Source organism: Zonotrichia leucophrys, chromosome 1 (assembly GCF_028769735.1).
Source record: "Zonotrichia leucophrys gambelii isolate GWCS_2022_RI chromosome 1, RI_Zleu_2.0, whole genome shotgun sequence".
NCBI lineage: Eukaryota > Metazoa > Chordata > Aves > Passeriformes > Passerellidae > Zonotrichia > Zonotrichia leucophrys.
The window spans coordinates 107,930,585-107,946,073 of NC_088169.1; the positions used below are offsets into that span (position 1 = coordinate 107,930,585).

Below are 15,489 nucleotides of genomic sequence, written 5' to 3' on the forward strand. Positions count from 1 at the left end.
AGTCCATGACTAGCAAACATAAACAACCTCATTTGCATTTGGTTTTTTCTTAACAGCCTGAAATCTTTAGAGTGGAGAAAGAAAGATGAATGCACCCTTGCAGCTATTGCTGCCACTCTCAAGATGAGTGTGCTTCTACAAAATTGTTACTTAACAGACATCGACAAGATCCAGGGATACAATTTTCCTCACAATGGAATAACATTAAAAAAAAATTAAAATTTGAAACAAACGATCACACTCCAGTAACAGAATTTGGTCTTAATCAGGTGAATCCATTCACCAGACAATCCTGAGAGATTCAAGCATGTGAAGCAGCTTGCAGCCGCTTTCCAGTCTGCTAATGCACTTTTTCAAAACTGTTTCTCTTTCCCTACTCTGAAAAACGACTTTGTTTTCCAACTGTTTATGTGATAGCCAAAACAGTCTTCAGCATTTACTCTGAGGATGAAGTATGATTCCACTTTCTTCTGCCACCTGTAAAAGCTGACATTTATAGAGAGAATTACCCAGCTTCATTTTGACAAGGACATGCCCTTTCCCCGTTCCTTAGGACCTTTCACCACCGGAGAACGTGTCACTGGTAGGCAGTAATCCAAAACCAGTTACATTCCTCCAAAACAAAACATGGAGCTAATTTAAGGAGGTCTCCAGTGATCAAAAAGCCGAGTTCAGGAAGTCAGGGAGAGGGAGGGAAGCAGACTTGGAGCAGTCTCAGTCTGGAGGATGCCTCCAGCCTGATTATCCCATCGCTCAGCCCTTCTGGGCTGCACTGCAGAGACTGCAAGCTTCTGCAAATCAGCTCTGAACACATACAGCCAGTCTCCATTTCAAACAGCTGTGGAAATGGGATTTTAAATACAGAGGAAGCCAGTCAACTAAAAAAAAAAATAAAATCCCCAGTTAGACAGGATCACTTCTTTGACTGACTTGTGATTCACATTTTATGCAAATTTATCTCCTTCCCATTTATCACAGATCTAAATTACAAAGAAAATGTCAGGTAATACTAAATTACAAAGCTTCTTTGCACAGAGCTCTGCAACAGAGAGTAGTTTTACTCATTTCCAAAGTGTCTGAAAGATTTTAATTCTTGAAATATCAAGTGGCTGGCTAAAGAACATGTTTGGTAGATTTAGGATACCACTCTTCACCAGCCAGAGGATCATCTTGTTTATAAGGATTTTTAGGGGATAGGACATGGTTTCAAAGAAATAACCAAAGAAACTTAGGCAAATAGAGCTGCAAAAATATTTTTATATAAAATAAAATAGGATTATGGAGAAGATACAACAAATCCTTAATGCTGTGAGTAGACACACACCTTCAAACATTCTGGAAGGGTCACAAGAGCCATACATTGAATAAGAAGCTTATTTAATTCAATTTGCTGATAATAAATGCTATTTAGGTCATGTTCAATGGTATTTATTTAGGACTAACACTATCATTACTTAGATATATATCAGTGGAAGAAAATGCAACATCCTCTGGATTAAATGACATGCAAATGTCAGTCAAGTCACCAAGGAGAGGCTGATGACTAGAAAGTGACAAAGCAGATGGAAAATCATCTTCAATTCTGATTTAAGTCACTACTCCCCAGTGGTAATCAAATCTAAAGCTGCTTTGAAAGTTCTTAAAATACACAGGTATTTAAAAAAAGATAAAACAGCCTTTAATACAGTGCAATCTTCTGAAATCTGTAGCTTTGAAATCCCCAGACATTTCCTTCTTTGCAACTGTGGAATCTAAGAACAGTGTGCTTAAGGAAGATGTCCACCTGACTGCATAGACAACAAATTCTTTCTGTGAATTAATCTCAAAAGATGAGCATGGGAACTGCTTAAAAAGTTGAAAAATAATTGCATGAAGGCATAACAGACATGAAAACTTACTTTAGTATTAACCTGAATCTAAAGTAAAGTGTAAAACATCCATTAGAAAGCAAAGGAACTTTGTCTAACAATGTGTTACTATATGAGATGATGGAAGGAAAGTGATAAATTTCTTATCACATTGTAAAACAACTGGTGCAGACATGAGCTGCCTCTTCCAGTCAAGAGTTTGCAGGTAAACTGCAGAACATGATGCTGTTTCCTGTTTCACAAAAGGTTTCTGGTTAAAATTGTAGCATCAAAGCATATAATGAGTACTCTTAATCATCTTCTGTACTGTGGAAAGAAGAAACCAAACAAAGGCAATTTGACTCTGCAAACAGACAAAAATTAAACTAGAACATAAGGATTTCTAAACAAGCAACTGTGTATGACTAGAGGCATACAAATGTAAATGCTCTGGGGCTCAGCACAGGTGTACTGAGAACCAAACAGAGCAGTTTGCTGATTTGCAGCAATCCGCTGTGAACGCAGCTCCAGTTCATAATGATGATAGCATTACACCTATAACGCAGAGCTTTTTAATTTAATGCAAATTTATTCCACCAGCCTTCAACTCTTTCCTTGTTCCTCACCTCTTCTGTGCTATTTAAAGTGGTTTGGTGCTATTGCACTGTCACATCACTACCTTTCCACTAAAATAATAACCTTTACTGTTAAAGTTCTTTGTCTACCATGTCCTGGTATGCAACTGAAACTGTATATCATTATACCTACAAATCCTATTTCCAAATATAGATTGGGTTTTTGGTTTTTTTACAGGTTGTTGGTGGTTTCCAAGGGCTAGTGAGTTCCACTTTGAGGAGTATTAACAGTTTAATGCTACATTATTGTTAAATGGTGTACATTTACACACTTCAAAGAATTTTTTTTTGTCTCACTAGTTGGCTGAAGCTCTTAAAAAATTTTGTGGCAATATCAATATTTTGCATTCAGACCCTGTTGGTAAGACTCTATACTATAATCACAAGAAAGCTATTTGATCCAGGGGTGACAAACACGTTTAATAGCTATGTACCAGCTGAACTGATGCATGCATAGTGCATCAATCCCTGAATTCCACCTCACATTTCTGGGTTCTGATGAGAAGTGTGGAAGACACAGAAGCACTGCGTGCACTTCAACATCACTTCAAGGTACACCACAAATGAAAATAACGTGAAACAAGCACAGAACATTAAAACCCTTCTAAGAACCAGCATGAAGTGCTATAAATGAAACAGCAATTAGATAAAAATCAAGATCTCAACCATTAATACCCACTCAAAATTACACTTACAAGATACCAGATACGGCATTTGGGAGTAACGAGTATGATTCAAACAGTTTACACATTTACTGGATAAGCATACTTCCAGCTACCCAGACACTGATTACTTTTATCACTAAAGTGGTTAACAAGGAAACAGTATGATCTTAATCATGTATATCTATGCTGTTGTATGTGAAGCTTGAGATCTTTCTGGCGTAGTTACAAAAGTTCTTGGGATTGTCTTGAATGTGACAGACCAGACAGAGGGCTCAAGCAAATGCACAGATTTATAATCTATTTCCTTAGCCTGCTGTAAGACTTAGGAAAATCTACTAACTCTTCTTCTAAAACTATACACCAAATAGTGGCACTTAACCTATCTGAGAGATAGGAGCCTCTTCAGAGCTGCTTAACAACATGAATCATTCAGTCAACAGAGATCAGTGTTTCCAGAGTGACTCACCCAGTTCTGTGCTGCTCTTCAACAGGATACCAGGTGAATTGCTACACATTACAAAGGAAGCCTATAAAAGCCACTTCAAAATAGATATCTAACTTTGAATTGCAAGGCTTCCTCTCATACTTTAGTAACCTCCAAAATGGATTTTTTTTGACCTACATTTGGCCCTCCATACGAATGCTTAAACCACTTTAATGTGCACTCTCTTTCTCTACAACAAGTAGAGTTTAAAGGATATACAGGAAGAGATAAGCATTACAAAGTGATGTGAACATACTTGACTGCTCCTTCCGTTGGCCACTACTTAAAACCAGAGAGAACTGTGAGCCAGTTCTTTTAGAGAAAAAAAAAAATTAATTTTGTCTTCCTAAATCTGCCATTTCTCTTTCCATTGCTTATTTGTGCAACAACAACTACCCTGTTAGATCAAATCCTGGCTATCCTGCCTCCTATTACACACTGTAAATTGCATGGTTATCTGGAGAGGAAAAAACATGTATAAACTGAAACTAATATACAAACTCTTACAAACATAAAGCAATCATAATTTCACGGAAGCATAAAAGTAGCGAGAACGCACAAAATCATCTGAATTTCTCCAGTGATACGATACATCTCCTGACTCCCCTTCTTTTTTCCTATCTCTGTATAAATAATAATTAACCGTGTAATTCCTTCATTGCTTTCAAGTCACTGCCTCAGAGGCAGCTCACACTTATTTCTATCTTCAAATAACATCAAAGCAAGCGGCTGTTACCGAAGGGGGGAGGAGGGAAATGCACTTACTTGCCACCTCCAGCGATGCATTATGACTCACAGCCTCCCCCAGGTAATTCCTGGCCACACACACATAGACCCCTTCGTCCGGCCGGCTCTTGCGCCCGTGCACGATGCGCAGGAAAAATAAAGATCCGCTGGGCAGCAGCATGCGGTGGGAGCGCGGGTCATCCTTGTCCGTCTCCACCCTTTCTCCCCCCTTGTACCACTCGATGGTGGGTGTGGGCCTTCCCTCTGCCTTGCAGTTCAGGGTGGCTGGCTCTCCTTTGGAAACAATCAAGTCCGAGGGGTGTTCCACGATGCGAGGCGGGAAATCCTCCTGTCGAAGACGGGAACCTGCAAGGTAAAAAAACCCAAGTTTTCTTAGGAAATCACTGCCAGGTACAGTCACGGTGTTTTGCAAAACAGCTACTTAACCATCACCTCCCAGCACAGCATTTGACAAGAGCAGCTATTAACATCCTAAAGTACACAAAAGAAAACCTGAGTGCGCTTCACCATGTACAAGGTTCTCCCAAGTGAGTATGTTCAAAAGCATTTTTTCAAGAGGGGACCTAATACCAGAGGACAACCAGATTCCTAAATTACATCCGTCTTTACATGGATCTATTCATGTACATAAATTTATACATACATGCATATGCACATCTAGAACTACAAAAACTAGTCCTGCAGCACTCCACAGAGATCAGACCACCTCAACCAGCAGAACTGGTACTTCTAATCCATAACCCATAGCCAACCTCACGCAACCTTCTGGAAGGGCCATTAATTCATGCAATGTCTACAGAGTAACTCTAACATTTCCACTGCTCACAGAGTTGCTTTCTTTCACTTGTACTACCATCTCTTAAGTTCCGCGTTAAGTAGTGCCATAGAAGTATAAATTCATGGAGGGCCTGAGTGCTTCTTATGCCTCGTACAACTGGGAAAATTTTTACTTTATAAAATTCTAGATGTCTCCAATCTAGAAAAAACTGTGAGACAAGAGTATCCAGCATAAAAGAAAAAGTTACAAGCAAATAAGATACCCTCCCAGACAAGGTACTTCTAAACAAGATGCTCTTCAAGAACAGCACTCAATTTCATACTATTTAAAAATTCAAGCTGATAATTCACACTATTTCAAAATTCAACTTGCATAAAGAAAAAAAGAAAAACAGAAAAGACAAAAAACCAAAAACCCCCAAACAAAAATAAAACACAAAACACATGAAATAAAACTTAAAAAAAAGCCCCAAAACCCAAAAAGCCCCAAACAAACAAGCCCAGTAGTAGTCTGCAGAGATATATACCACAGATAAATACGATAAGCTACCAGGTACCAAAGAATTCCAAATGTGGAACAAACACCTATCAAAGCTTTGAAGGTTTTTAAATGTTGACTCAATTTCAAATTGTTTTCCTTATTTTCATCTTTCTTGAAGCACAACTTTGCCATGGATAAAAAATTAGTCTCTTGGGTCACTAATTCCCGATTATTAAAATCTCAGATGCCAAGATTCTTTATTAACATTAATAACATGAGGTTTGAACAGCTGCGAAGCACCAGAAACACAAGATCTATTCACTGCAGGTTAATAGACCATAAAGTGATGTGGAAACAGGGAAAGGAGACAAGAAGAGGAGAGGCCCAAGAATTGCTGCATTAAATATATGCTAAATATGTGAAACAGGCATATATATTTTGATTTATGTATATAAAATAAAACTATCCTAAAATGTACCATTTTCATTTTATTTCACACTTTCTTCACCTCAAGATAATTAAATGTTCAACTAATCAGCTAGCACTACCACACACTCAAAAATCTGTCAGTATGGCCAGACTACAACGAAATACATTTGCATTCTGTATGCAGCAGAACAGGGTAGTTTTACATGAACATTACTGATCATTAAATTGATCACAAAACATTTAAATAGTAATAAACCTCCTCTTTAGATAAGGGTTGGGTAGAAAAAACAGAAGCCAGGGAGCTTCCGAACCCTTCTGCTGGCCCAAGCAGCCCAAGCCTGCACATCACACCAAAGACAAATTTTAAGCAGCACCTCCAGGAGGTTTGGAACAGGCCAAACCCAGTGAAAGGAGCACAAGAAAATTGTGCCAACCAGCACTGGTGTTTTGCAGCAGCTAAAAAAGCCTCTAATAGATTTCTGTGCTCCCTGAGAACACATCTCAGTCACTGCAAAGTTGCACCTGTGTCTACTCATCCCAAGCTTTTACACAGCTTTTGTGAAAAGCCCCTCATTGAATACTTCTGCCCTCACAACTGTGTTGGCCAATTTCAAATCCCTCTTTCCAAGGTAAAAATGCCTAGAGAGGGATTAAAAACCTTATTCTGTTTATATTTTTACTCACTTCCTATGTAATTCCCAAGGAAAGGCGTTGAAACAAAGGATTACAGAGCTAAAATCAATTGCTCTTAAGATGCTCTGGAAAAATAAAAAGCCAATTTCAATGTAAGATGTTTAAAAAGCAGTTAAGAAGCCTTTTAAAAACCAAAGTTTGGACATATGCTAGTATGCACTGTGTTTGTATTTTCACAGGCAATTCTAGCTAGCCAGCACACAATACAGGACAAGCCTCCTATTGTTTCTGTCAGGCTGGCCCAGACCACAAGTAAATGAAATACCATTTTCAGATATATTGTATGCAAGCTTTCCACACTGACATTTAACTGGCTGTACGTGTACTTCAAGCACTGTACAGAATGAAAGCATAAAGACTGACCTCTAAACTTTCTTGAAAACTGAGACTCAAAACCCTAGACGGGGAGAAAAATCCTTCAGGATCGTCCAGGAATGCTCATATATATTTTTATCTTTGCTGGATAATATTGGAGAAGATAAATAACAGAAATGTCTATTAATTTACTTCCTTTTTTAATCTTAGCATTTTGTAAAGTTACATTCCTCTAGCAAATTTCATAGCACTGCTTAGATCAGAAAGGGATAAAAGTTGCATGATTAGTTGACTGGCACATAGTGAGCAGTAAGCACAGATTTAGTGACAACTGCCTGAGGGGAATGATGGCCTTGACAGCCAAGTAATAATCTTTCTAGATATCTACACTTTTTCTTTTTTTTTTCATCTTCCTTTTCTTTCAGCTAGTTATTTAAGCTGCATTTACGTTTTATTGAGAAGAAGCAGCTTCAATTATCAACATAAATCTTAAGAGTGGGCACCAATCCTATAATTTTCCTGTCAAAAATCCTTCCCAGAAGATGTTTGATTAAAAAAATAAAAAAAATAAAAAAAAAAAAGAAGAAACTCCAAGAGCTGAGCACCTAATACATACTGGATCTGCCATGAAATACACAACAGAGCTGCTGTTTCTTTTCCCCAAAGATGACAGCACTGGGTATTAGGAACTAACAAACTTGTGTTCTTGCTTTTATTATGATTCAAGTCTTTCATAAAAAGTCAATTGGATACCACCAATTAAAGTACCCCATACTAATTATTTCATGCTGCTGCTTAAAAGAACAATTATATGAAATCATGTTTCCAGTTTCTGGAAACTGTTGTGCTGCTGGTGTGCTGCGCCACAACAATTTTTACAAGAATTCAAACAATGACATGAACAGATGTGAAGGTTCAAAGAAAACTTGGATTAGATAAATGACAAACTTGTAGATTTGCCTTTATTCCCTTAAAATATCCTGGTGGTAGCATATTAAAACAAAAGTTATTGATAAACAGCAGGGAGTGTATTTAAATATGAAAGCTGCTGATATCAGGGGTTCAAACACTGTGTACCTCTTGGGTACAAACACATTCTCCTTTGGAGAAAAACAAAAAAATTGTGCTATTGGCACAAACTGCATCAGTCCATCTAAACCTGAGCTCAGATGGATATGGAAAACCTCATCTCCCAAGATCTATATATCTAAATAGTAATTTTTCATAAGTATTATAAAATACTGTGTGACAGACTGTATCCTTAGCCAAATTCCTAAGGGCCAGTATACTCCTGGCCCTGTTTCTTTTCCATTCCACAAAAACTGCATTTAACATTGATTTTCAGAGCACAAGAACCTTGGTCTTTTTTTCTCATTACTGGAACCCTATGTAAGATCTGAGAAACTGATTGAAACCTAATTGCTATCAAAGTTATAAGGAAAATGCTAACAAGCAAAACCAAAAAGTTAAAAAGCAGAGTTAGGAGATCCTTGGAAACAATTATACTTCATCAGATCATGAGAGCTCCCCCAATTCCCCAGTGCTTCCAATAGTAACTTAACCTCTTTCAGAAAGATTTTCAGAAAGAGGAGGGGAGTATCTTTGCGGTTTTATGCAAGTTGACTGGAAAGATGCTCCATAAGTCTCTCACTCTAGTGGTCAGAAATCTTTCCCTAATCCTCAGGTTAAACGCACCCCCAAATAGTAAATACTTTGTTCTTCTTGTGCTGGAAGTGCCCTATAATTTAAATCTCTCCACAAACTTCTTGGACTTTTATGCCTTTGACATGCAAATTGCAACCTTTCCCTTTTTTACCAGCATCTTGGATTCTGTGTTGTTGCTGCTCTTAGAAGTCATAAAATTAATTTCATCTGGTTTTCCTCTCATAAGATTTGTTCACCTTTTCCTTGACTCAAATTCTAGTTTATCCTTTTTGAAGATGGAAGATTCCAAGCCATACACACTACAGAGGCAAGCAGACTCAGTACTATTTCAAGCACACACTGCAAAACAGTATCACATCATGCTACAGGGCAAAAACAACTAAAGGATAAATCAAAGTATTTTTCTAAAAATGGCTTTTCTGCCCCTATACCTGCAGCTAACGTAACCTATTGAGTTTGCTTTGTTGCACACACAACAAATAATCTTCAAGGAAAAACAACAGAACTAGGAAGATCCACTGAGATTTTGTCCCATTCATTTTCTTTCTCTCAACTTCTCCACTCTTTTAATATTCCTACTCTTTGTATACTATCCTTGTGCAGCTTCAATAAAACACCTGATTTCCTGAGCTTTGTAGCCTACAAGAACTGCATACTGAAAAGCAATTATTTTGACATTTCCAGGTTTGTAGTTATTGTTCCATAACCAAAGACAAAGTAATTAATAAAGATAGTAATGCTGTGGCTATCTGGATTTTCCCAAAATAGTTATATCAGAACAGAAATTTCATTGTCTAATTCTACTTTGCTATAAAGCAAGAGACTAAAAACTGCATTTAACTGATATTTCTGAAACACTGATTGGAGAATAGCACTGGTATCACTTTGGACTGAGGAAGTGTGCCTTTGACACAGAGTTTGATTTACAAAAGCTGTTCATTTCTATCACCTGAACATTAAACATATATTCCAGAAAAAAACAAAGTTACACTTTTCACCTAAATCCTGCCATTACTTTGCAAAGTCATAGCTCCTTTAAAAAGATGCCATCTTTATGAATAAAAACGTTGCCCTGCAAGTGAGGGAGTATTTGTACACTAAGGAAGAAAAGGCATAGCTGGAATGCTACAGCACTGTCACATCAGCTGATTAATGCCCACCCGGGACTGCAGGTTTATTGAAATGCATTTCAAGACATGGTAAATGGTTCCAAACACTCATCTGGGAATAGGTCCAGTTCTTTTCAATAGATACCATAAAATGTGACAAGCAGGGCTCTCAGTTTGGATCAGCAGAACCTGCAGTTATCCTATGTCTTCCCAATGAAGAGAAATGTTCTATTTCTTTCTCTGAGAACGCAGTGGAAAACAGGTGAGAAAGACGTAAATAAAAAGAAAAGCCCTGAACACTACCTGATCACTCCCACCACAAAATCAGTGATGTTCCCTGAAAAAGAAGTTGTTCTTATTTCAGTTTACATCACCATGTCAAGGAATCCTTTTGTTTCCCTCCTCTAATCGCTATTGAAATTTCATTGATAGATGAAATTAACATATTTTTCTTTTAATTATTTCTCCTGCTAAGGGATATCTTTTGTGTAAGCAAAATAATTTGTTTTAAAAACAAAATTTGATTACAAAATGTGGGCCCATGGCTTTTAAAATGAATCTGTAGACATCCACAAAACGATTTTCCCACTCAAAAGACAGCAACAAAAAACACTTCAAGGTTAAGACACCATGAATTACAATTGCATTTCTGTCATAGCTACCACACTATCAGGAGATGTCAGAAACCAGTAATTTACTGTACACTTATGGGAAAAAAAAACTAGGGTAATGACAGAGTGCCTGGAGTTTTAAGCCACGTCTGTCTGTCTCTTTGAAATAAGAGATTAAATGGGAGCTGTACTAAAAATGCCTCAAATCCAGACTGATCTCGTGCCTGGCTCTTACACTGGGAGATGTAACCCAAACACTGGAAGCTACAGACATTCAATTTACACAATATTCATGACCTGGTCAACTGAACAGGAGTTAGCTGAAGTATTGGAGCAATAAGCTAAATAAATAAAGGAGAAAAATAATTTTTAAAAAGTTTACGTATCATGGGTGTAAATGGTTTGCTTCTGTTCTTTATTCAGCAGTACATCTGGACATATGCAATTAGGTCAGAAAAAGCCATGAGTTCTAGGCAAAAAAATCTTCTGGAAAGCTGCACATTATCTTATAGTTATTTAAATACTCTGCCTGGTGGGAATGGGGAAAAAAAAACTGGCAAATACTGCATTGCTCAGATATTAACACTGAGTCTCCATTTTAGCTTCTAAAGACATATTTCCCAGGAGATGCCAAGAAAGACTTGCTCTCTGAAATAATCACTTTTAACAAAGAAGCCCAAAGTGGCAACAGTAAGAGTCATGCTTTAAACCAAAATTAAATTCAACTCTTCCAAATTGCTCTTGAGCAAACCACCTATTTTCAAGAGACTCAGCTTTACACTCAATCTTTGCTACATGAACACATGCTACTGCTTTGTGCAGCAGTTAGCATAAATAAGTCCTGACCTGGTTATTCATTAAATTAGCTAGAATATAAATTTAAAATACTAATATTTATATTGCACCATGTAAGAGGCTGACATTTACATAAAACCCCAGGCAATAGCTAATGTTCCCAGGGTAAGAAACTGGTCAGTTTTATTTTTTCTTTCCCTCAGTTGTGCTTCCTGGTAAGATATTTATCTCATCTGACTTTGGTGGATACTGTAATAGTCTGAGATGTCAGTATCTAGGGCACTCACTTTTGGAAAATACAACTCCTTCAACAAAAACAACATCATCCCACACCAAACTGTTAAGCTGGGAATAGTATTTTCCCTTAAGCAAAACATTAATGAAATTACAGAAATACTTTCATTAATAATGCAAAATCACCTATGACCCAGTCAGCAACTCCACTATACTCAAAAACAAAAAACAAGCACAATGGTAATAAAGTCTATTTCATTATTTCTTTTTGTCTTTGAAAGGGCTGGAATAATGCTGGGAGGTATTTTCTACACTGGGATGGAGAAGTGCACCAGGACAAGACTGAGAATGGCTGAGATGTATCTGAAGCAAGCTCCTCTTTGGAAATTTGGTGTGACAAGCTGGCAGTGACCACCCCAAAGTGCAGGGTGAGGGAAACAGTGGGGTCAGGCAGGTACACAAAGAAAGTGACAGTGGGAGATGCACAGGCCCTGGGATGGCTGCCAAGAGCATGGGAAAAGAAGCGGCAAAGGATTATGGAAAGGATGCAAATGTTAAGTAGAGCTGAAGTAAAGAGCAACTGGAAGACAACTAGGGTAACTATATATATAATATAGTTATATATATAATTATACCATATAACTATATAAAGTATTATATAAATATATAAGGTAACAGGATTTGATGAAAATTATGGGTGATTCTGTGGACTGGAAAGTTCTGTAATTCTGCAGAGCTGGAAAGATACCAAAGAAATCCACTGGTTAAACACAGGAGTGGAGACACAGTGGGAAGATATGGGACAGCTCAGAGCAACCCCTCCTGCCCTGTCCTCCTCCTCCGTCCCTGGCAGATGGCATTCCCTACAAAGGCAGGCCTGACAGCTCTGATGGGCTGTCAGCAGCTTGAGAAGAAAAGCCAGAGTAAATGGAGAGTGTGGGGACTGAGGCTGCTGTGAGCCACATCAGAATTGCCACTTCCAGGGCTTGGTTTTCTATCGAGCGTGGAGGGAGGGAGGATTAGGAAACACAGAAGAGGCAGTCAGGCTCTCCTCCATCTTCAGTCCTTGTCCTCAACTGTGTTTCATCCCAGACTGAAGTGTGTCTCATTGCCTGTGAACCACTGCTTTGCCATTTGGAACAGGAAAACAGAACTTGGAGAAAAACAATGGGAGTGCACCAAAACCAAAGGAGGACTCTTAGCTGAAGGGACCAAATTGACTTCCAGTGGTGTGGCAATGCCTAGGAATCAAAATTACATAGATACATTATATAAACTATAATACACTAATATATATTTTATGTATTTTCTTCATCTATGTGTTGACAAATCAGGTATCAAACATAGAGATGCAGGAAATTTTTACCTCACCTATAGGTTTGTCTCTAATCAGTGTCAAAGATTTCACCTATTTGTGGCATGATTAGAGCACACTAGGCTATTTCATTCCAAAGCTTAATCTAGAAAGACAAACAAAACACAAAACATCCCTTTGGATGGTCATACACATTCACAAAAATAGATCAAAATATATTCATCATTTTGAGGTTATTCTTTTTTAAAATCACAAAAAAACCCACAATGTTTTTTCTTTATAATATTTCAGATGGGTTGCCCCCACATTCTTCCAGACTTTTCAAAGTCACCTCCTACCATGCTTCCAAACTAATTTCCACTTCCAGATTTCAGTGTGAGATTGAATCTGATATTGATCAGCTGCATGTTCAGATGTCTGAGATGCTGAGGGAAGGGAAAAAGGATCCTCATTTCTGCAGGGCTATGGGGAAGCTGGAGAAACAGCAACTCTCAGTTGGACCAAGGGTTTTCTCAGCTGTGTCAGGGAACGTTCCTCAACTCTGAGGCAACACAAGGATTGTAACACCACAGTCAAGAGCACTCCACAGTCAATAGCACTCCCAGTCTATCCTTACCCTTTTTTCAAGACATGCTTTTATTCAAATATAAAGCTAAGTAAACAAACACAAAAAGCATGAAAGATAACACACTTTTAGGGAAAAGTAATAAATATCTCCTCCCACCCTACTCTGCATAGCAATCAATGTGTTATTTACTGCAGGATGACTGAAGGTATTTTTTCATTCCTACTTTTCGCCAACATAAAGATTTGTCAAAACAGCAAAATTTCACCTAAAGTAAACTTCTATCCATCAATGCCATAAAAATAATATTTTGCTGAGAAACACTGTAAAGTTTTCCCTTTGACTGTGTTTGAATTGCTTGTCAGCCAAGAGGCCAAAAAGTCACAGAATCTTTTGGGTTGGAAAAGACCTCTGAGATCATCAAGTCCAGCTTACAAATGATCTCCACCTTGTCAACCAGACCACGGCACTGAGTTCCACGTCCACTTTTACCTTAAACACCTCCAGAGACAGTGACTCCATCACCTCCCTGGGCAGCCCATTCCAACATTTAACACACCTTTCAGTGAAGAAATTCCCCCAATGTCCACCCAGAACCTACATGGGTGCAGCTTGAGACTGTGTCCCCTTGTCCTGTCCTTTGTAACCTTCCTGCCAGGGAGTTCTACAGAACCACAAGGTCTCCCCTTGCTCCTTTCCTTCAGGTTAAAAATGCCCAGCTCCCTCAGCTGCTCCTCCTCACACTTGTGTTCCAGACCCTTCCCCAGCTCTGTGAGCACAGAATAAATCCCAGCACACCAATTTCTTTCTTGTTTTCAGGGCCCATAATTGAACACAGCACTCATAATTGTGACCTCACTGATGTCGATTACAAGGGGAGACCACTGGGTTTGGTTTTTGTTCCTTCAAAGGCTTCTTTGGTCCCAAAAATCAAACTGAGAAATGTGAAATCTTCCACATGGCCAATTCTTTTGCCATTGTTCCTACTTACACCTTTGCAAAAGCATAATTTTCCAATGCTCAGTTGAATCCAACTGCAGGTGAATGGCACCACACACAGAAAGCCACATTCCAGGGCTTCCTTAAACGTACAAAAGTAGAGCCCAGAAGACTCATGCACTGAGTTTTCTTCTCATGAAGAAGCATCATCATCCTGAGGTCTAAAGTCCTACCCAACAGCATGACTGCTGAAAACCTAGTGAAAAATCACCAAAAATGTCAACTAGCATCTCTGCCACCCCTATGCCTTTCCAGCTGCATTTTAGTTCTGGTTGTGTGAAAATGGCACAACCAACTGAATACACCACAGAGAAGAGTTCATCCAGTGGCTAAAACCAGGCCTCTGGTTTTAACCTGACAGGATAAAAACACATACTTATCAAGCTGTTTCTAGTAAAAGAAATGGTAAAAAGAAATACTATCAGATTATTTTCCTGAATATTCATAGTGGATTCTTCAGAAAACTTGTGGCTAATAGGCTGGATGTTCAGCAGCCTGAAGGGTATTTAAACATGTAAAACAAAGATTTGGAGATGCTCTATATGATAGGCACACTTAAGTAAGATATTTAAATAACACCAGTTTTCAGCAAGTTATTGACTTTTTCAAGACAAAGTCCTGAACCACAATTTCAGGAATAGTTGACTGAGTCACTTATACTTTAAAGAAAACAAAATGTATGAAATGGCCTTTTAAAGGATTAGTAACAAATCCCTAGAGGAATGCAGCCCACCTCAGTCAATTTTCAACCTTAAAAGCAAATTTTGACATATCCAGAACATTAATGAAGACAATGTTTATGCCTTACATAGCATGCTAAGTGTGAGAACTCTACAGATAAAAATGCTGTCCAATGTATACTGAAGCTCATAATGGAATGTAAAAAGAAGTTGAAAAATAGCAGTAGCTTATGGTTGTTGATGATAAGATTTAAAGAAATAAAGAACAGTTTTAAAAGTAAAAGAAAAAAGTTAAAACCTTAATTATGTCATTAAAACAATATCAGAGGTCTGTTTTTCATTATTTTAATTTTATAATTATTTTTTTAAAGCTAGCTTAATGACTAGCTTTTCAATAGCTATTATAAGGGGTTCTGGTGAAAGGATCAGTACTGAGAAGCACA

The 15,489-nt window shown here is 38.0% G+C and overlaps 1 protein-coding gene across 8 annotated transcripts in view; it reads right to left on the reverse strand.

Annotated features, from left to right (window-relative positions):
• The window catches only part of ROBO1 (roundabout guidance receptor 1), a 682,144-nt gene that overhangs the window by 247,883 nt on the left and 418,772 nt on the right, over positions 1–15,489 (reverse strand). For all 8 annotated transcript variants that reach the window (XM_064726906.1, XM_064726875.1, XM_064726883.1 and 5 more), the window contains one exon: positions 4,397–4,723. In XM_064726906.1, coding sequence (XP_064582976.1) covers positions 4,397–4,723 — 327 coding nt within the window. The remainder of the gene's footprint in view (positions 1–4,396; positions 4,724–15,489) is intronic.